This window comes from Rhinolophus sinicus, chromosome 3 (genome assembly GCF_057876585.1).
Source record: "Rhinolophus sinicus isolate RSI-liver-muscle chromosome 3, RSI-T2T, whole genome shotgun sequence".
In the NCBI taxonomy this organism is placed as follows: Eukaryota; Metazoa; Chordata; class Mammalia; order Chiroptera; family Rhinolophidae; genus Rhinolophus; species Rhinolophus sinicus.
In genome coordinates this window covers 162,140,648-162,156,384 of record NC_142503.1, presented here as the reverse complement: position 1 = coordinate 162,156,384, position 15,737 = coordinate 162,140,648, and the positions used below count along the sequence as shown (strand labels likewise).

Below are 15,737 nucleotides of genomic sequence, written 5' to 3'. Positions count from 1 at the left end.
CAGCTGCCAGTGAGTAGACGAAGTCCTAATTAATAGATTGACTTAAAGAAAGGGGCAACGAGGGGCAAATGAAGAAGGCAAGAAGCCGAGCCTTTGGTCTCTGAGAATCTGAGGTTCACACTAGTCACCACTTACAGCACTTAGCTGACTCCTAAGTAGAATTAATTACCCTGAACTAACACACCGACGCCGTGGGGAAGGCCGTAGGGAGCAACGTCAGCTTCAGTCTCCCCGCCGCTGAGGGTGGAGTTCCCGGGACGTCTCCGCCCCGCCTCGCGCGCTGACTTATAGCCGCAGGCCACGCCTCTGTCACGCCCCCCGGGAAGCGTCCCCGCCTCCGCTCATCTGCTCCTCCGCTGGTCTGCGCGAGGCCGTGCGTAAGCGGGCGGGGGCGGGGTGGAGGCGTTGGCGCTGCCACGTCTTGGCGGCGGTGGCGGCGACGACGACTGTGGTGCAGGAGGTGGAGGTGGGGCTGGCCCTGAAGCAGGATTTGGATCCTGTGCTGTATACCCGGGTGGGTGAGAGTCCGCCAGGCCAGGAGAGAAGCATAAACGCAGACTGCGGGGCCTCTACGGGTGAGTGGGGCCGGGCTGGGGGTCCTGGGGACGGAGGTGGGCCTGCCTTGAGGTTAATCAAACAGGTGTTCCTCCAGCCCGCGGCGAGGTGAGTTAGGCCCTGGGTGGGTAGCGAACGTGTTCCGCTGGGGGAGCCGGGCTTATCCTTGCCAGCTGGGTGCACACGGGGTTGTAGAGCGCGGTTCCGAGCAAGTTGAGCGGACACGCGCCTGGAGCTGAGGTTAGGGATGATGGCCAGTGGTCCAGCCATGCAAGGGTGTCCCTGGCAGGGCCGGAGCAGCAACGAGGGTCGAAACTAACTCTTAGCTCACCAGGCTTTAGCGTGGGGGATCGAGACAATTCTCTGCCGGCATCGTTTCTGAACGGGCACAAACGCCCCGGGCCTTTTCCCGGCTCCTTTCCGAGCGCACCCCAGGGCGGTCGTGAGCCACTTGAGAACATGCTCCTGCTCTGAAGACCATCTCCTGCACTAACTAGATCGGGGTTTTCACTGCGGGAAGGAGGGACATCCTTTGTCTCTTTTCCCGGGGCTTCTACCCTTAGGAACACTGAGGACTGTGTGTGATTTCCGTTATATACCGTAGGAGAGAACGTTTATGTAAACCCATCTTAAATTTCATACAAAATTGAACAGGCGATTATGGGATTGATTTTGTTAAGATATCCACTCATCACCAAATCCAGGACTGGATCTCAAGAAATCCTTTAGCTTAGTTCTTTTTAGGCATGATTCGCTGACATTTTTTAGCATAGGGGAGACAGAGATACCTGCCTGGTACAATGATGTAAATAAAGGTTGGTGTCGCTTGAATATGGTATTTCCCAGATGGGAAAACGAGATACTAGCATTCTAGTCCAGTTTACTCATGTGTGTGTTAACCTTGGGGTCAACTCCTGAAAGCTCCACCTGCGTCAGTTTCCTCGTCCATAGACTGGGAATGCGTAGATTATAAAGATCAAATAAACGACCAGGAAATACTTTTTAAAAATTTCAAGTGAAGTGTTATTATGGCCGGGCCTATTGAAATCATCAGCGAATGGAGTGTTCTTTAGATTAGAATTTTAGTCAAATTATTATTGAAATTGTTATAAAATGTATGTAGGTGAACCCTAGTCTCAAACAGCACAAGTCTCCCTTTTGCCTATTCACCGTGTACTAAAGTAATGTAGTGAAGTCCCAGGAGTTCTTGAAATATATAAGAGTTTAGATTTGGCTTTAGATTATGTTTTTAAAATCTTTATATAAACTTTAAAATTTTCATTCCAAGTGTTTATTACTTGTTGCTCTCAGTTGCTTGCTTCTAGTAGCAGCTTCTCCCCATTTGTATTCTAGTTATACTATAAAGGGCTATAAAGGCTAGGAAAGCAAATTGTTAGAATTGTGTCCAAAGAATAATCAAGTGAATAAAAACCTGATGTGATTCTAATAAAAATTTAGTGTATGGTTTTTGTGATATCAGTTGTGGCAATTTGTGAATCTTTTTCTTACGGATTTTCTGAAATGTGACCTCCATGTAAGTCTTATACCTTTCGTTATTAATTCACTAGGCATTTATTGAGCTCAGGTCAGGCATATATGGGCCTTGTAAATGCATACTAATTTAGCAGTCAACAAGGAGAGGTTCTTGAGAAATACGGGTTTACTTTTTTAAATTAATCTAAAATATTTAAAATAAGACCCCAGTTTAAATGACGAAATTCATCTTTAAACAACTGTGCACTTACGTTTGCTGAAATTTCCTAGTTTTGCAGTACCTGGGGGCACCTTAAGATGGTAAAATATTTCTTTTGTAAATCAAATAAGTTTACCTATTTTGTTTTTTCTACAATTTTTGAAAATTCGGTGTCAGATCACATTTTAACTTTAGTTTGTTTGGCGTATTAATGGACACCAGCAGAATTTTACTATATGGGGATAGAATAAAAGAAGGTAACCTTAAGTATGGCTGTTTCTATAAAATAGCTCATAAAACATTTTGATATTTCTGATTGCCTGGTTAATGGTCTCTTAGTTCTATCCAGAATGCTTTGTTTAATGTATTTTGACTAGTTTGAAATTCTTATTTTCCAAATATTGGTTACAAGAGCTGCTTTTGACCTCTTTAACTTTTGTGCAATAAAGTAGGGAATTCATTTTCACTAGTTATCTTTAGTACTAAGAGTACAGTCTGGAATCATGCAGGAATGGCTGCATAATTTGTGGTAACCCATGCAAGATGAAAATGCAGGGCTCTTTGTCAAAAAACTATTAAAAATTTTAAGACAGGGCAGCAGAGAATTAAACCAAATATGGGGCCCTGTGTAACCAACTGCACAGGTGCAGTGACCATGCAACTGGCCCTGTTGCCCTGAACCCTAACTCTTCCTTATTGGCTGTTATATTGAGCAAGATGCTGTGCCTGCTTCCTGGTCTGCAAAATGGTGATAATAATGATATGTCTTTCTTATATTTTTAAGAGTTAACATATAAAGTGCTCAGTAAATGTTAGCCAGTATCATTTATTTTTATGATCATTCATGGAGTGGGACCATCTGGTTGAAAAAATGCACAGGAAAATATTAGTATTTACTGTTTAAAGTTCATTAGTTAAGTCTTCATAATCCTAGTTCTTCTCCCCTGTACCTCTCCCCTCTCTCTTGGAAATTATTTACCCTATTTTGCATGTTTTATAGGCTACATTTTATTGTAAAGTCAGGCTACTTTATAGGAAAAAGGAAGCTAGTTAACTTGAAATTGTCTTAATGTTCATCTAAATTCCCTTCTGAGCTTTCTTCATGGTTGCAACTGTATGTAAATAGCATGAACATCAAAATGTTTAAATAGTGTGTTACCTTGAAGAACTTAAATTCTTAATACTTTCTGGCTTCTGCATTTAATGTACACATTTTATTTTACTGATAAATACTTAATCTGTTTATCAGCATACCTGAAAAACGACCCATCTTTCAGGTGAGAGTACACACAAAACCATCAGGGGCCCAGTTATCAAGGACAAATACTAAAATGCATGCAGTAAAATTAACCTATAAAAAATCTGTTTCAAATGGACTGTAAGCTTGTTAAATTTGATATAAATGATTGTTTTAATCAAAATTTATTTCCTTCCTTTACTATTCTTAGAGCCAGGTGTAGTGATTGTTTAGAGTATAACATGATCTGAGTCCTTAAGGAGGGGAAAAAGAGAAAAAACCTCACAGTATTCTACATAATAAACTATGATTTTTAAAAATTTCTTTTTTCCTATCCAAGAATGCTAACTTTTAGTTAGCATTAACATAAACACAATAGACAACCTGTCATTCTTTTTGTAGCCCCTGTACCCAGCATAGTGCCTGACTCATTAATTTACAGGTAAAAAAAATAAGAATTTATAAACATGAATTTTAAATTAATTGCTTACTCAAGGATAGCTTGTCAAACACTTACAGTCTGCCGTGCACCATCACGTGCTTGTATACAGTAATCCATTCCATCCTTCCAGTAATTTCCACTTCATTTTACAAATGAGGAAACATTCTCAGAGTTTACCTTAGCCATGATCACAGTTGACATTCGAACACCCAACCCAGTCTGATTCCAGAGCTCATGCTCTGTCCATGCCTATGTTCAAATCATGGCTCCACCAATTTTGTGACCTTGGGCAAGTTACTTAACAGGTGTGTCTGCATTTCCTCATCTCTTAAATGGAGATAATAATCATCCCTACCCTGTAGAAGTGTTGAGTTAGTGTGTAAGTTATTTGCACAACGCCTGGAACATAAGTGCTGAACAATGTTAACTTCTGTTACACCACACTACCTTCCCAAAGCCTGTTACACTGCAGCATTACCTATATAGTTGCATCAGGTTACACAGGCAGAAATTTAATCAACCTTTAAGGAAAAGTTAAGAAGAGTTGCTTTTAAGTATACTGTAACTTATGAAATAGGGAACATCTGCAAGTTAGGTTACTGGGGAAATTGTTCTGTTATTAAATAGATTTAATTTTTCCTGTATTTCTTCTTTGTTTTATGGTAGTATATTATGGATGTATATCTTTAAATTCTTTTTTCGAAGAAGACCTAGAGGCAGGTATCAAATAGAATAGTTTCTTTAACTGGGTATAAGGATAGAAATGAAAGTTGGGGTTTGCTGTACAGTCTCCTAGTAATTGTTAGGAAAACTGTTTCTTCTAGGAACTCTGTGCTCCACTGAAGCGCTCCCTCCTGTTTTTATACTTTATGCATGTTTTCATCCCTTCTATCTTTATATTATTTAGTCTCAGTTTTATTAGACCACACCAAGTAAGAACCTTCCAATTTCTGAATGTTCAAAAGAGAGGAAAATACCATAATTGATCATTTTTCAATAGCATCAAAAACACTGGCTATTCTTTTTTTTAAAACTTTTATCTATTTAAGTGTGTTTTCCCATCAGGACCCATCAGCTCCAAGTCAAGTAGTTGTTTCAATCTAGTTGTGGAGGGTGCAGCTCACAGTGGCCCATGTAGGTAGGGATCAAACCGGCAACCTTGTTGTTAAAAGCACCGCGCTCTAACCAGCTGAGCAACCGGCCACCCCAACACTCGCTATTCTTAAGCTGCTTAAATGCAGCTGAGAAACTTACATTATAGTTTTAGCAAGTATGTTGTGAAAACAAACCCAGCAGATACTCTTAGTGTGAATTTATCATAGCTGAGACCAAATATTACAATGAACGCAGAGAGCAATTAAGTAATTTAAGCCAGTTTATCATGTTATTTTCAGTTCGTGGTTCATATAAAAAAAACAAGTTATATGCCCAATAAGTCTTCCTTAGTGGCAACTTAGACCAAAAATTTTATTATTGTTTTTTTAGCCCAATAATAAAAATACAATAATGTAAAAAAATATAAGAGCCCATGAAAACTCAGCTATTCACAGCATTCACATAGGTAAAAATCTTTGAAAAGACGTGCCTAAAGTGGGCTTTTAAAGTTTAAAACTTTTAAATTTAATCACTTGTTTACTCTTTGATAGTAATCATGCATTTGCTATGTATCTCTGGTTGTGGCATTTAATGTTAAAGATTCAGGACAGCTAAACTAAAATATGTTGCATATCTGTTAAAGAATTTTTCTAATTGCATTAATTTTTATTAAGAAATTGACTTTCTTGCCATTCATAGTAACATTACTTCTATTAAATAAAGTGCCTTAACATTTAAAATTTTATTTTAGACCTTCTTGCAAAGATGAAACCTGATGAAACTCCTATGTTTGACCCAAGTCTACTCAAAGAAGTGGACTGGAGCCAGAATACAGCTACATTTTCTCCAGCCATTTCTCCAACGCATCCTGGAGAAGGTTTGGTTTTGAGGCCTCTTTGTACTGCTGACTTAAATAGAGGTATGGACTTACTTAGTATACAGATTCTGGTTAGAACTGTAGTAGTTTATTTTCTCCACCAACATGATGATGGCGATAATTTTAAAAAATAATACTGACTTTGGATTATTTTTTGTATTTAATTTAAAAGTGACTGAGACCCTCAATTTCAGTATTTATGTGTCATGGCTAAGACCAGATATTACTGTGAAATATTTCAAAGGACTTAAGTACAGTACCTCTCCTTCCTATAAGAAGCCAAAAGACTTCTCATAAAGTAAAATTACAATGTATAATGACACATAAGGAAGAACCTTCTCTAAGAAGCTGGATGGGGGGAATGAGGGTGGGGATAATTGGCCTTGAATAAGATGCAAAAAGGTTTTGTCTACCTGTTGATTTTTTTTTTATATCTAAATTCTCCAAAATGATTTCCTTAAATTTTGGTAATCAAAAATCAACTTTTTAGTTTTCTTTTTGTTACAAAATCTGAAGAAAATAATTTGGGTCAAATTAATCATTGAGTTTGTAGAAATTAAGATTCTCAAAGTTCTAACATGTGCTGTTCACATTATTATAACATTAATGAAATTATTCAGGAATCTTTAAAAATTGTAGTCTCAACAGTTTTTTTATTTTGTTTAGTATCATATTTGGTCATTGAGAATCTTGCATTTTTAAGTAAAATCAAAGCACATACTTGGGAAAATTAGGCATCCCTTGCATTGAATTTAATGCAAATTACGTTGAAAAATGTACATGCTGGTTCTATAAACATTAGGGTTAGCACTATTCCAAAAATACTATGTAGGCAAAAAAATTAGTAAAACCTATTATTTGTTTTATGTAGTAATTATAGAAAGAATAATGGGTTTCAGTATAACCTTTTCAAATAATAGTTTAAAAATGATTCATTGTACTTTTGAAAAAATAATCGCCCATAATTGTACCCGCTTATTTTACACATTGCTTCATTTGACTGATACAGCTTTCATTTGCTCTTCTCATGACTTGAAATCTGTTTTTGCAAAACTAGGTTTTTTTAAGGTATTAGGTCAGCTGACAGAGACTGGAGTTGTCAACCCTGAACAATTTATGAGTAAGTACTACAGCCTCTTTTCTGCATGAAAAGAAATAAAGGGGAACCAAGATTTTCTTTTTGTTTAGAGCGATGTTCAGTGTATACTACTTATGTTTTTGTTCAAATAGCTGGAAATTACTCAAATGACAAATTAGCTATTTTTTGTCTCAAGTTTTTTTTCAATTATAGTTGACATTCAATATTGTATTAGTATTAGGTGTACAGCATAGTGGTTAGACATTTATGTAACTTACAAAGTGATCCCTAGGTAAGTGTTGTACCCACCTGAAACCATGTATAGTTATTACAGTATTTATCGACTATATTCCCTAAACTGTTCTTTACATCTCGGTGACTATTTTGTAACTGCCAATCTGTACTTCTTAATCCCTTCAGCTTTTTCACCCAGCCCCCCAATTCCCCTCCCAGCTGACAACCATCAGTTTGTTCTCTGTATCTATGAGTTTGTCTCTATTTTGCTTGTTCATTTATTTTGTTTTTTAGATTATACATATAAGTGAAATCATATGGTATTTGTCTTTCTCTGTCTGATTTGTTTCACTTAGCATAATACCCTCTGGGTCTATCCATGTTGTAACAAACGGTAAAATTTCATTTTTTATGGCCAAGTAATATTCCATTGTATATATGTACCACATCTTCTTTATCCACACATCTTTTGATGGACTCTTGGGTCTTGTTTTCTTATCCATTTAGCCACCCTATCTTTTGATTGGAACATTTAATCTATTTACATTTAAAATAATTATTAATAGGTATGTAGTTACTACCATTTCATTATTCGTATATCTTAGCTTTTCTTCTTATAGAAGTTCCTTTAACATTTCTTGTAATACTGGTTTGGTGGTTAACTCCTTCAACTTTTTCTTGTCTGGGAAGCTCTTTATCTCTTCTTTGAATCTAAATTATAGACTTGCTGGGTAATCTTGATTGTATGTCCTTGCTTTTCATCATTTTGAATATTTTGTGCCAGCCCCTTCTGACCTGCAAAGTTTCTTTTGAGAAATCAGCTCAGTTTTACGGGGGCTCCCTTGTAGGTAACTAACTGCTTTTCTCTTGCTACTTTTAAGATTCTCTCCTTATATTTAACCTTTGGCATTTTAATTATGATGTGTCTTGGTGTTGGCCTCTCTGAGTTCATCTTGTTTGTGACTCTGCACTTCCTGGGCTTGTATGTCTATTTGCTCCACCAGGATAGGGAAATTTTCTGTCATTATTTCTTCAAATAGATTTCTTCAAATAGACCTTCAGGCTGAGTGGCTGTGACCACAGCCGACATTCTGTTGTACTGGGGCTGACCCCACAGAGGGGGATTCGCTTTAGTGGGGCTCTGGCACCTGCCAAGTCCACCCTTTGGGTGTGTCATTTGTGGTGCTAATTGAGTGGTGCTGTGGTGTTGCCTGAAGCCAACCACCAGGTATGTTGGTTCTGGGGCCTCTTAGTGCAGGCTAGATCAGTAGCGGCCTATGCTGCTGGGCTTGGAGAACCTCAGAGTGGTTATGCTGTGAACTGAGGCTGGCTTCAGGCTGCTTAGCAAGAGGTACAGGGCACACCAAGGCCAGCTGCTGCTTGTTTGGGGACCTTTGAGAGATTTTTTAAAAAGTCGGCAGTGTGGACACAGGCCAGCTGCCTGTGTGGATTAGCCTCAGAAAGAGGTTTGGGCCAGCTGGATCAGTTGGATGAAGTGGGGTCTCAGAGAATCACCAGGGTGGGACAAAAGCAGTGTTAGCCAGGTGGATGAAAACTAAGATTTGGTGCCTGCCAGCAGTGTGGGAAGAGAGCTCAACAAAGGAACAATGGCGCCTGCTGGCACTTTAGTCTCAGAGACTAAAGTGCTGTGCCTGAAGCCAGACAATTCAGTTCCTCCTTATAGGTTCCTGGTGCTTTTCAAGCTGCAGTCCCTTCTCTGGAGCTTAAGCAAGTATTTGTGAGTGAATGAGTCTGTACTCAGCCTTGTGTGGGGCTAGAGCCCCTTGCTCCTCAGGGGGAACCCCTGTAGCCAACATACTCCTCCCAATTCTTAACTGCCACACTTGGATGTGGGACCAGCCTATTTTGCATCCCCACTCCTACCAGTCTTGATGTGGCTTCTTTATATCCTTAATTATAGGACTTCTGTTCAGCTAGTCGTCAGGTGGTGGTTCTGTAATTTAGTTGTAATTTTGATGTGATCATGGGAAGAGGTGAGCGCAGCATTTACCTACTCTGCCATCTTGACTGGAAGTCCAAATTGACTATTTTCTTATTTAAATATTTAACATGGCTAAACTGTTCTAGAATCCAAATGTAGTAATTACCATGTTTTATAAAATACTACTTTTAGATAATTACTGTAGCATAGAACCTAGGTGGCAGCTCTAGAGATGGTGTTTTATTATAGCTATTTCCTTATGTGGTTAGGTTATTCACAGAAATGTAATCACCAAATCAAAGATGTAAGAGAATATGTTGTATATATTTTGTTTGTTTATATTGAATTTCAAGATTAGCAGGTTATTTTACAGTGCAACCCCCCATCCCCTTAATATATGAGAGAATGGAAGTCAAGAGAAGTCAAATGACTCACCCAAGATCACAAGTAGTTATTGGTAAGGAAAGACCCAGAACTGTCCTGACTCCATGCAGTGCTCTAACAGTCATTTCCTATTTTCTATAATTTCTTCATTTCTTTCAATAGGTAAATTTGTTTTGTACTCTGTCTCACCCTCCTGAGTTGAAGATCATCATTTCCTGATTCTCATTGTTTTTCTACATAAAATTTATTTCTTCCTACTCCAGACCCCTATCTAGAATGAAACTGTTAGGCTGTTTTTATTCCTGCATTCCTCTTTACATGCATATCAGATTAGATGAGAAACCATGTTATTTTAACAATATAAGTACTAAAAATCAAACTTGAAAGTACTTATTCTGTCTTTGCTCCTATTTGCTATGTGATGTGGGGAAAATTACTTGGAAATAGAGACCAATTTTTCACCTACTATATTTCCCCCAAAATAAGACCTAGATGGACCATGAGTTCTAATGCGTCTTTTGGAGCAAAAATTAATAAAAGACCTGGTCTTATTTTAATGTAAGACAGGGTATAATATAATTAATATAGTATAATTAATATGATATAATACCGGTCTTACATTAATTTTTGATCCAGAAGATGTATTAGAGCTGATGGTCCGGCTAGGTCTTATTTTCGGGGAAACACGGTATTTCACAAGGTACTTTCAAAGGAAACAAAACAATTCTAAATTCTAAAAAAGTCAGGTAATCATGAAACACTTGAGATCACAAGGGGAAAACTGGAAACTACTTTCGTCAAATTATTTTGAAACCAAAGAGAATGGAGCCATGTTAACATTCTCTAGTTAAAATTTGTCAAGTATTGCTCCATTCAATTATCTGTTGAGTATAAAGGTTGAAGAAATCTATTTAAACTAAGTAATGATACATTGTCACAGATTGGCAACATCTATAATTTATTAGGTTGGTACAAAAGTAATTGCGGTTTTTGCAGTTTTTAACCTGTTAAACTGCAATTATTTTTGCATCAACCTACTATTTGTATTATAAGTGCTGTTCATCTAAAATAGCTGTATTAATCTTTGCTAGCATATTTTTTAAATGTATGGACTATACTTCAATTTATTGATTGTTGATACTTCAACTACTTGGTCCTTTTTAAAATAAATTTTTTTAGACACAAATTATATGAGTAAGTTACTATGGTGAAATAGCTTTAAGGATTCAATAATGAAGTCAGCTAATCCTAGTATTTTTATGGCATTCAATAAAGTTTAATGTCTAACACTGTTTTTCAATTTCCACAGAATCTTTTGAGCACATGAAGAAATCTGGGGATTATTATGTTACAGTTGTGGAAGATGTAACTTTAGGACAGATTGTTGCTACAGCAACTCTGATAATAGAACATAAATTCATCCATTCCTGTGCTAAGGTACGTGTTCACATTAATGCTTATGAGCTATAATGGACAGGAGTTTTCTAGCAAAACCTATATTGAGTTTCCATTAGACCAGGGGTGTCCAAACTTTTTTCAATGTTTTTCACCAAGGGCCATATTCGGTAAAATACACAAACAGCCGGGCCACTCACTCGAGGTGAGGTACGTATTGCCTCACCTGGTTTATTTAAGTAAACTAAATATATTTTTGGAATTTGCTGCGGGCCGATAAAAAATGGACACCCCTGCATTAGACAAATTTGTTTTCTCATTGCTTTTTGTTATAAAACAAGAGCTGTGTTGCCCTGAGTTATGAGGAAGAAACTGTATTAACAGTATGAAATATTTGCTAAAAATTGTTCTGTAAGGTATTAGATTTGGTATAGCTATAGAGAAACCAAGTTAGCATCAAGAAATTTGGCAGTAATGTTTAGAATCCTTAATGCTGTTTTTTTGAAAAACAGTACTTTTGATATACTACACTGACACAAATTCCCAAGTTTCCAAGTGGTAAAGGGTTCAGAATACTATATTCTTTCCTAATGCCTATAGAGCCTCTTCCTCCTCTATGACTCACATGAAATCGTAAAGAAAGCCTTGGTAATCTAGTAAGATAGGAACATCTGGAATGTTTTCTGTGAGTTATGAATTTTGGTGGGGTTTCTGTGCTAGAAATTGTATCTGGATGTCTAACATAAATTGCTGTTAGGCAAGGAGTAGGATGGTGCATACAAGAACATTCATGACAAGATTACATTTTGGGGATGGGGACTCTGAGGTTTGCTTTAGAACAATGGGGTGGGGAGGTTCCGGATATAGACACAAGAAGATTAGGCCACAGGTTGATTCATTATATTATTTCCTATATATTAAGATGTAAAAATGTTTGCATTTTAGTTTTTGTTAAGTTCAAGTTTACCATGCATTTTTGTCAATGAATTTTTACCAATCGTCACTTGTTGATTTAGCTAAAAACAAAACTATTTGCTTAGTCCTTTAAATATTGTAAATATTTTCAGAGAGGAAGAGTAGAAGATGTTGTTGTTAGTGATGAATGCCGAGGAAAGCAGCTTGGCAAATTGTAAGTAGGCAGAAACAAGGTAACCCTGGATAAATTAGATGCTCTTTGTCTTTCCATTTACAGCTTTTTGCCAAGATACCTGTTAAACATGTCTTCCTGCTTGAAGTACTTTTTAGGCATCATTAATTATGAACCCATTCTCACTCTGTAGCTTAGACTGAATTTAATGGAGAAATAAAGCATTTTTATATTAGTTTTACCATAGTTTGGAAATTGGAAGTGTACTATTTTACAGGCAATAATATCTTTAAGTTACTAACTTCTAGTAGTAGTCTCATACTGGTAGAAAACAAAGTTTTGGCCGAGTCAAGAGATTTCCCCATTTGTCATATCTAAAAATAGAAGGAAATGTTCTCAGTCTCTTAAGTTTTAGAAACATACACAGAAGGTGCTAAAAAAAATGTATACACATATTAAGAAAGGAAAAAACTATTAAAATTGTAATACTCAATATAGTATACTGATAACAAAAGATTAATACAAGTCATGTGTATACATGTTTTTGAAACCCCTGTATACTAAAAAAGCCTTCGCTGTTTAATCCTCTATACATTTACTGAAATCTTTTAAAACAAATGTAAATAAGTTTCATAGGTTTATTGCCTACTTTATTAGATGGAACTTGCTTTTTAACATTATCTCTACTGAGTTTTAAGAAATTCACTTAATAAATATTAAACACCTGCTATGTGCCAGATATTATTCAAGGTATTTGGGATACATCAGTGAACAAAACAGACCAATTTCTAGTATTCTAGCCCACTTCACTTAGTCACAACTTTTATAATTTTATAACTTCAATCAAGATGTTCTGTCTCCAAATTGATATGATTTTTAAGTCTATGCAAACATGAGAAAAACACTTCAGGTAAATTTTTGTAGCTCTTTTGTCGTATTTTTTTTTTTTACCTCTAAGAATAACATTCTTATACTGGATTTGGATTCTTTAAGGATTTGTAAAGATGTATACTTTTCTGCTTGTTTCTCTTTCATATTAATCAGACCAATTCAGAGTTAATCTGTTAGATACCATCACAAATACTGAAGTAGCTTTAAAAACAATAAAGAACAAAGCTATTATTTACCCATTTTATGTGGAAATGTTGACTATTCCTAAGTAGTTTGAATACATTTAGGGAAAAAATTAAAAAATAATCTAGGCCATATTTTTTAAAAGGCTGACAGTCTTTAGTGTTAATAGTAATCTTAAAACTTATTTTTAAAGAGGGTTTGGGTGTGTAGTATTTGTCCTATTTATTAACAGGCTGGAGATTATCAATTAAAGTATATTTGAAACAAACTGAAATGTTTTGGGTGATTTAAATGATTATGTTCTTACAATTTGAAATGCCACGACCTAAACCTATTTCTAATATAAACTTGAAATTTTATTTCATGTAATATTCATTCATTAAGTTACTAAAATTCATTTTTATTAACAAATGCTCTGTGCTTTTCCCCTCTCTTTTTTAAAATTTCAGGTTATTATCAACCCTTACTTTGCTAAGCAAGAAACTGAACTGTTATAAGATTACCCTTGAATGTCTACCACAAAATGTTGGTTTCTATAAAAAGTTTGGATATACAGTATCTGAAGAAAACTACATGTGTCGGAGGTTTTTAAAGTAAAAATCTTTTAAGAAGGACATTTGTCAAAGGAGCTAATGCAAGAAGGCTATATACTCTTCCTAGAGTTAAAATATTTTGCTGCAACCCAGTGACCTCTATAAAATACTGGATTGAAAAAACAATTGTAATACAACAAATATTAATGACATTAGATTACTTTGGGCTAGTGGGACATGCTGAGTTTAGATTACAAATGAATATTATAAAGAGGATGATTTTTAACCAAAGGACTATATTTTTAACTTGAATCTTTTCTTGCATTGTATTTTTCTAAAGTTTAGCTTAATTTCTTGGTAGTCCGAGTATAGGTAGTAAGGAGCTATGTATTTGCTGTCTGTATTGCTCATTTTTAAAAAAGCATACAACAAATAAGGCTGGTTCTTACCACATTCATAAAATTATTTTTGTTTCAAAGAAACATCTAAATACCAATTAGGGGTGTGTCATTTCCCACATATTAGTGAAACTGGATAAGTTATATATAACTAAATGTAGTCCAGTCCAACATTTGTTGATCCTAATATTGTATTGGCAAATAACCTGGTCAGCCTTTTAAAGTAGAAATAAAAATTAACTTGTAAAATGTGATGCAATTCAAAGTAAAACAATTTAAATGTACGTACATCTAAAAGTTATATATAATTCTAATATAAAGTACCACCTGTCTTATGTGAAATATAATAATTACTCATTTGTTTAAAATACCTAAGAGCAAATACAAGGTACTTTTTAACAATGATTTCTGATTTTTTCATGGGTGTCTGAAGCCTCTATTCTGAGGAACATTTTTATGAAAAAGATTACAAAATTGAGTGGAATATTTAAAAACGTTATCATACTGTATTTGTTACATTCTTTAAATGTTGATCGAAGCCTTTCTATTTAATGTGATTATAATGGTATTCTGGTTACTACCCTGTTTTGACTTTATTTATTTTAATTATTTTTTTAAGTTGAAGTAGAAATTAGATACTTTATTAATGGTTCTAATCTTTTGCATTCCATGTTACATTAAACCTGTTCTATGATGAATAGTCTTTTGTTAGAATCCTAATGTTGTCTGTGCTTTCTTTGAGTCTTCTATTGAACTCTTCTAGGTCAAGTCATGGTTCATAAAATTAGTTTTGTGTACTCTTTGTAAAATGAACTCGGAAAGTAAAGACCATTTATTTCTCATCTGTTTGACTCATACCTTCCTCAATTGGATTCTGATTTCCCTCCATGTAGTTAAGTTAGTTGGCTTTCTAAAACCATAGAAACCCTTCACCAATCAAGGGTGTATACTTATCTACTGATGACCTATGCAGATCAATTGATCTGTCGCTAGTGAAAGCAACAAAGCTAGTTTTGTCTTTACCGGAGTCCTATGACCTTGTTATGACAATAGCTTTACTAAGTACACGCCGGTAATTAAAAACCTATGTTAAAAAATAAGCCTAATAAAAGGCAAAATTAAATGCTTTATTACATTTCATACCACTGAACAATTTGAAATGAAACTACCTACAAGGTTGGTATTTATATAAATTTCTTTAAATAGTGTTCTTAGGTCTTATCTTAAATCTCCCCTCAAAGAAATAATTACAGGTAAGACCATATATTTTGTATTTGTATTTCACTGATTCTAAGATGTACATTTTATGATCAAGGGCTTGTCATAGTTTATTCAGCAATATTTTGCCTTTTAGTGGTATCTAAAATAATAGTGACAGCATCTTAGACTTGAAAAATAGTATGTAGGTAGGCTAACAGGAAGAGGATACTGTAAAAGCAAAAAGTATTTTTTTAATGGGCTGGAAACATCTATGGATTACTTACCCTTTCCTTCAGGAATGAATTCCCTCACTTCCAGCTCTAAACTTGATCTATTAATCCTTAAAAACATACTTGAGCTGAAATTTGGGCCTTGCATGGATAACTGACTGTATTTTTTTTCTGTGTGTGACCAGTGTTTTGGAAGATGTTCTTAAGTGCTTATCAATATCCAATGTTCACTTATCTGTCTTAATCTGTGGGAGTAAAACTAGGTTACTTCTACCTAGAAGCC

The 15,737-nt window shown here is 35.7% G+C and overlaps 1 protein-coding gene across 4 annotated transcripts; it reads left to right on the top strand.

The window, feature by feature from the left end:
* Window positions 1-356: 356 nt before the first annotated feature.
* Window positions 357-14,866, top strand: GNPNAT1 (glucosamine-phosphate N-acetyltransferase 1). 4 transcript variants are annotated; one of them, XM_074327468.2, is made up of 7 exons: window positions 357-575; window positions 5,774-5,941; window positions 6,957-7,019; window positions 9,527-9,610; window positions 10,847-10,974; window positions 12,000-12,061; window positions 13,543-14,866. In XM_074327468.2, the coding sequence occupies exons 2-7, from the start codon at window positions 5,788-5,790 to the stop codon at window positions 13,688-13,690; spliced, it is 639 nt and encodes a 212-aa protein (XP_074183569.1). In that variant the 5' UTR covers window positions 357-575; window positions 5,774-5,787; the 3' UTR covers window positions 13,691-14,866. The 4 variants fall into 4 exon arrangements, with proteins under 4 accessions (XP_074183569.1, XP_019581275.1, XP_074183570.1 ...); XM_019725716.3 differs by lacking the exon at window positions 9,527-9,610 and having other exon boundaries at window positions 394-575; XM_074327470.2 differs by lacking the exon at window positions 12,000-12,061 and having other exon boundaries at window positions 442-575; window positions 13,543-13,723.
* The last annotated feature ends 871 nt before the right edge of the window (window positions 14,867-15,737 follow it).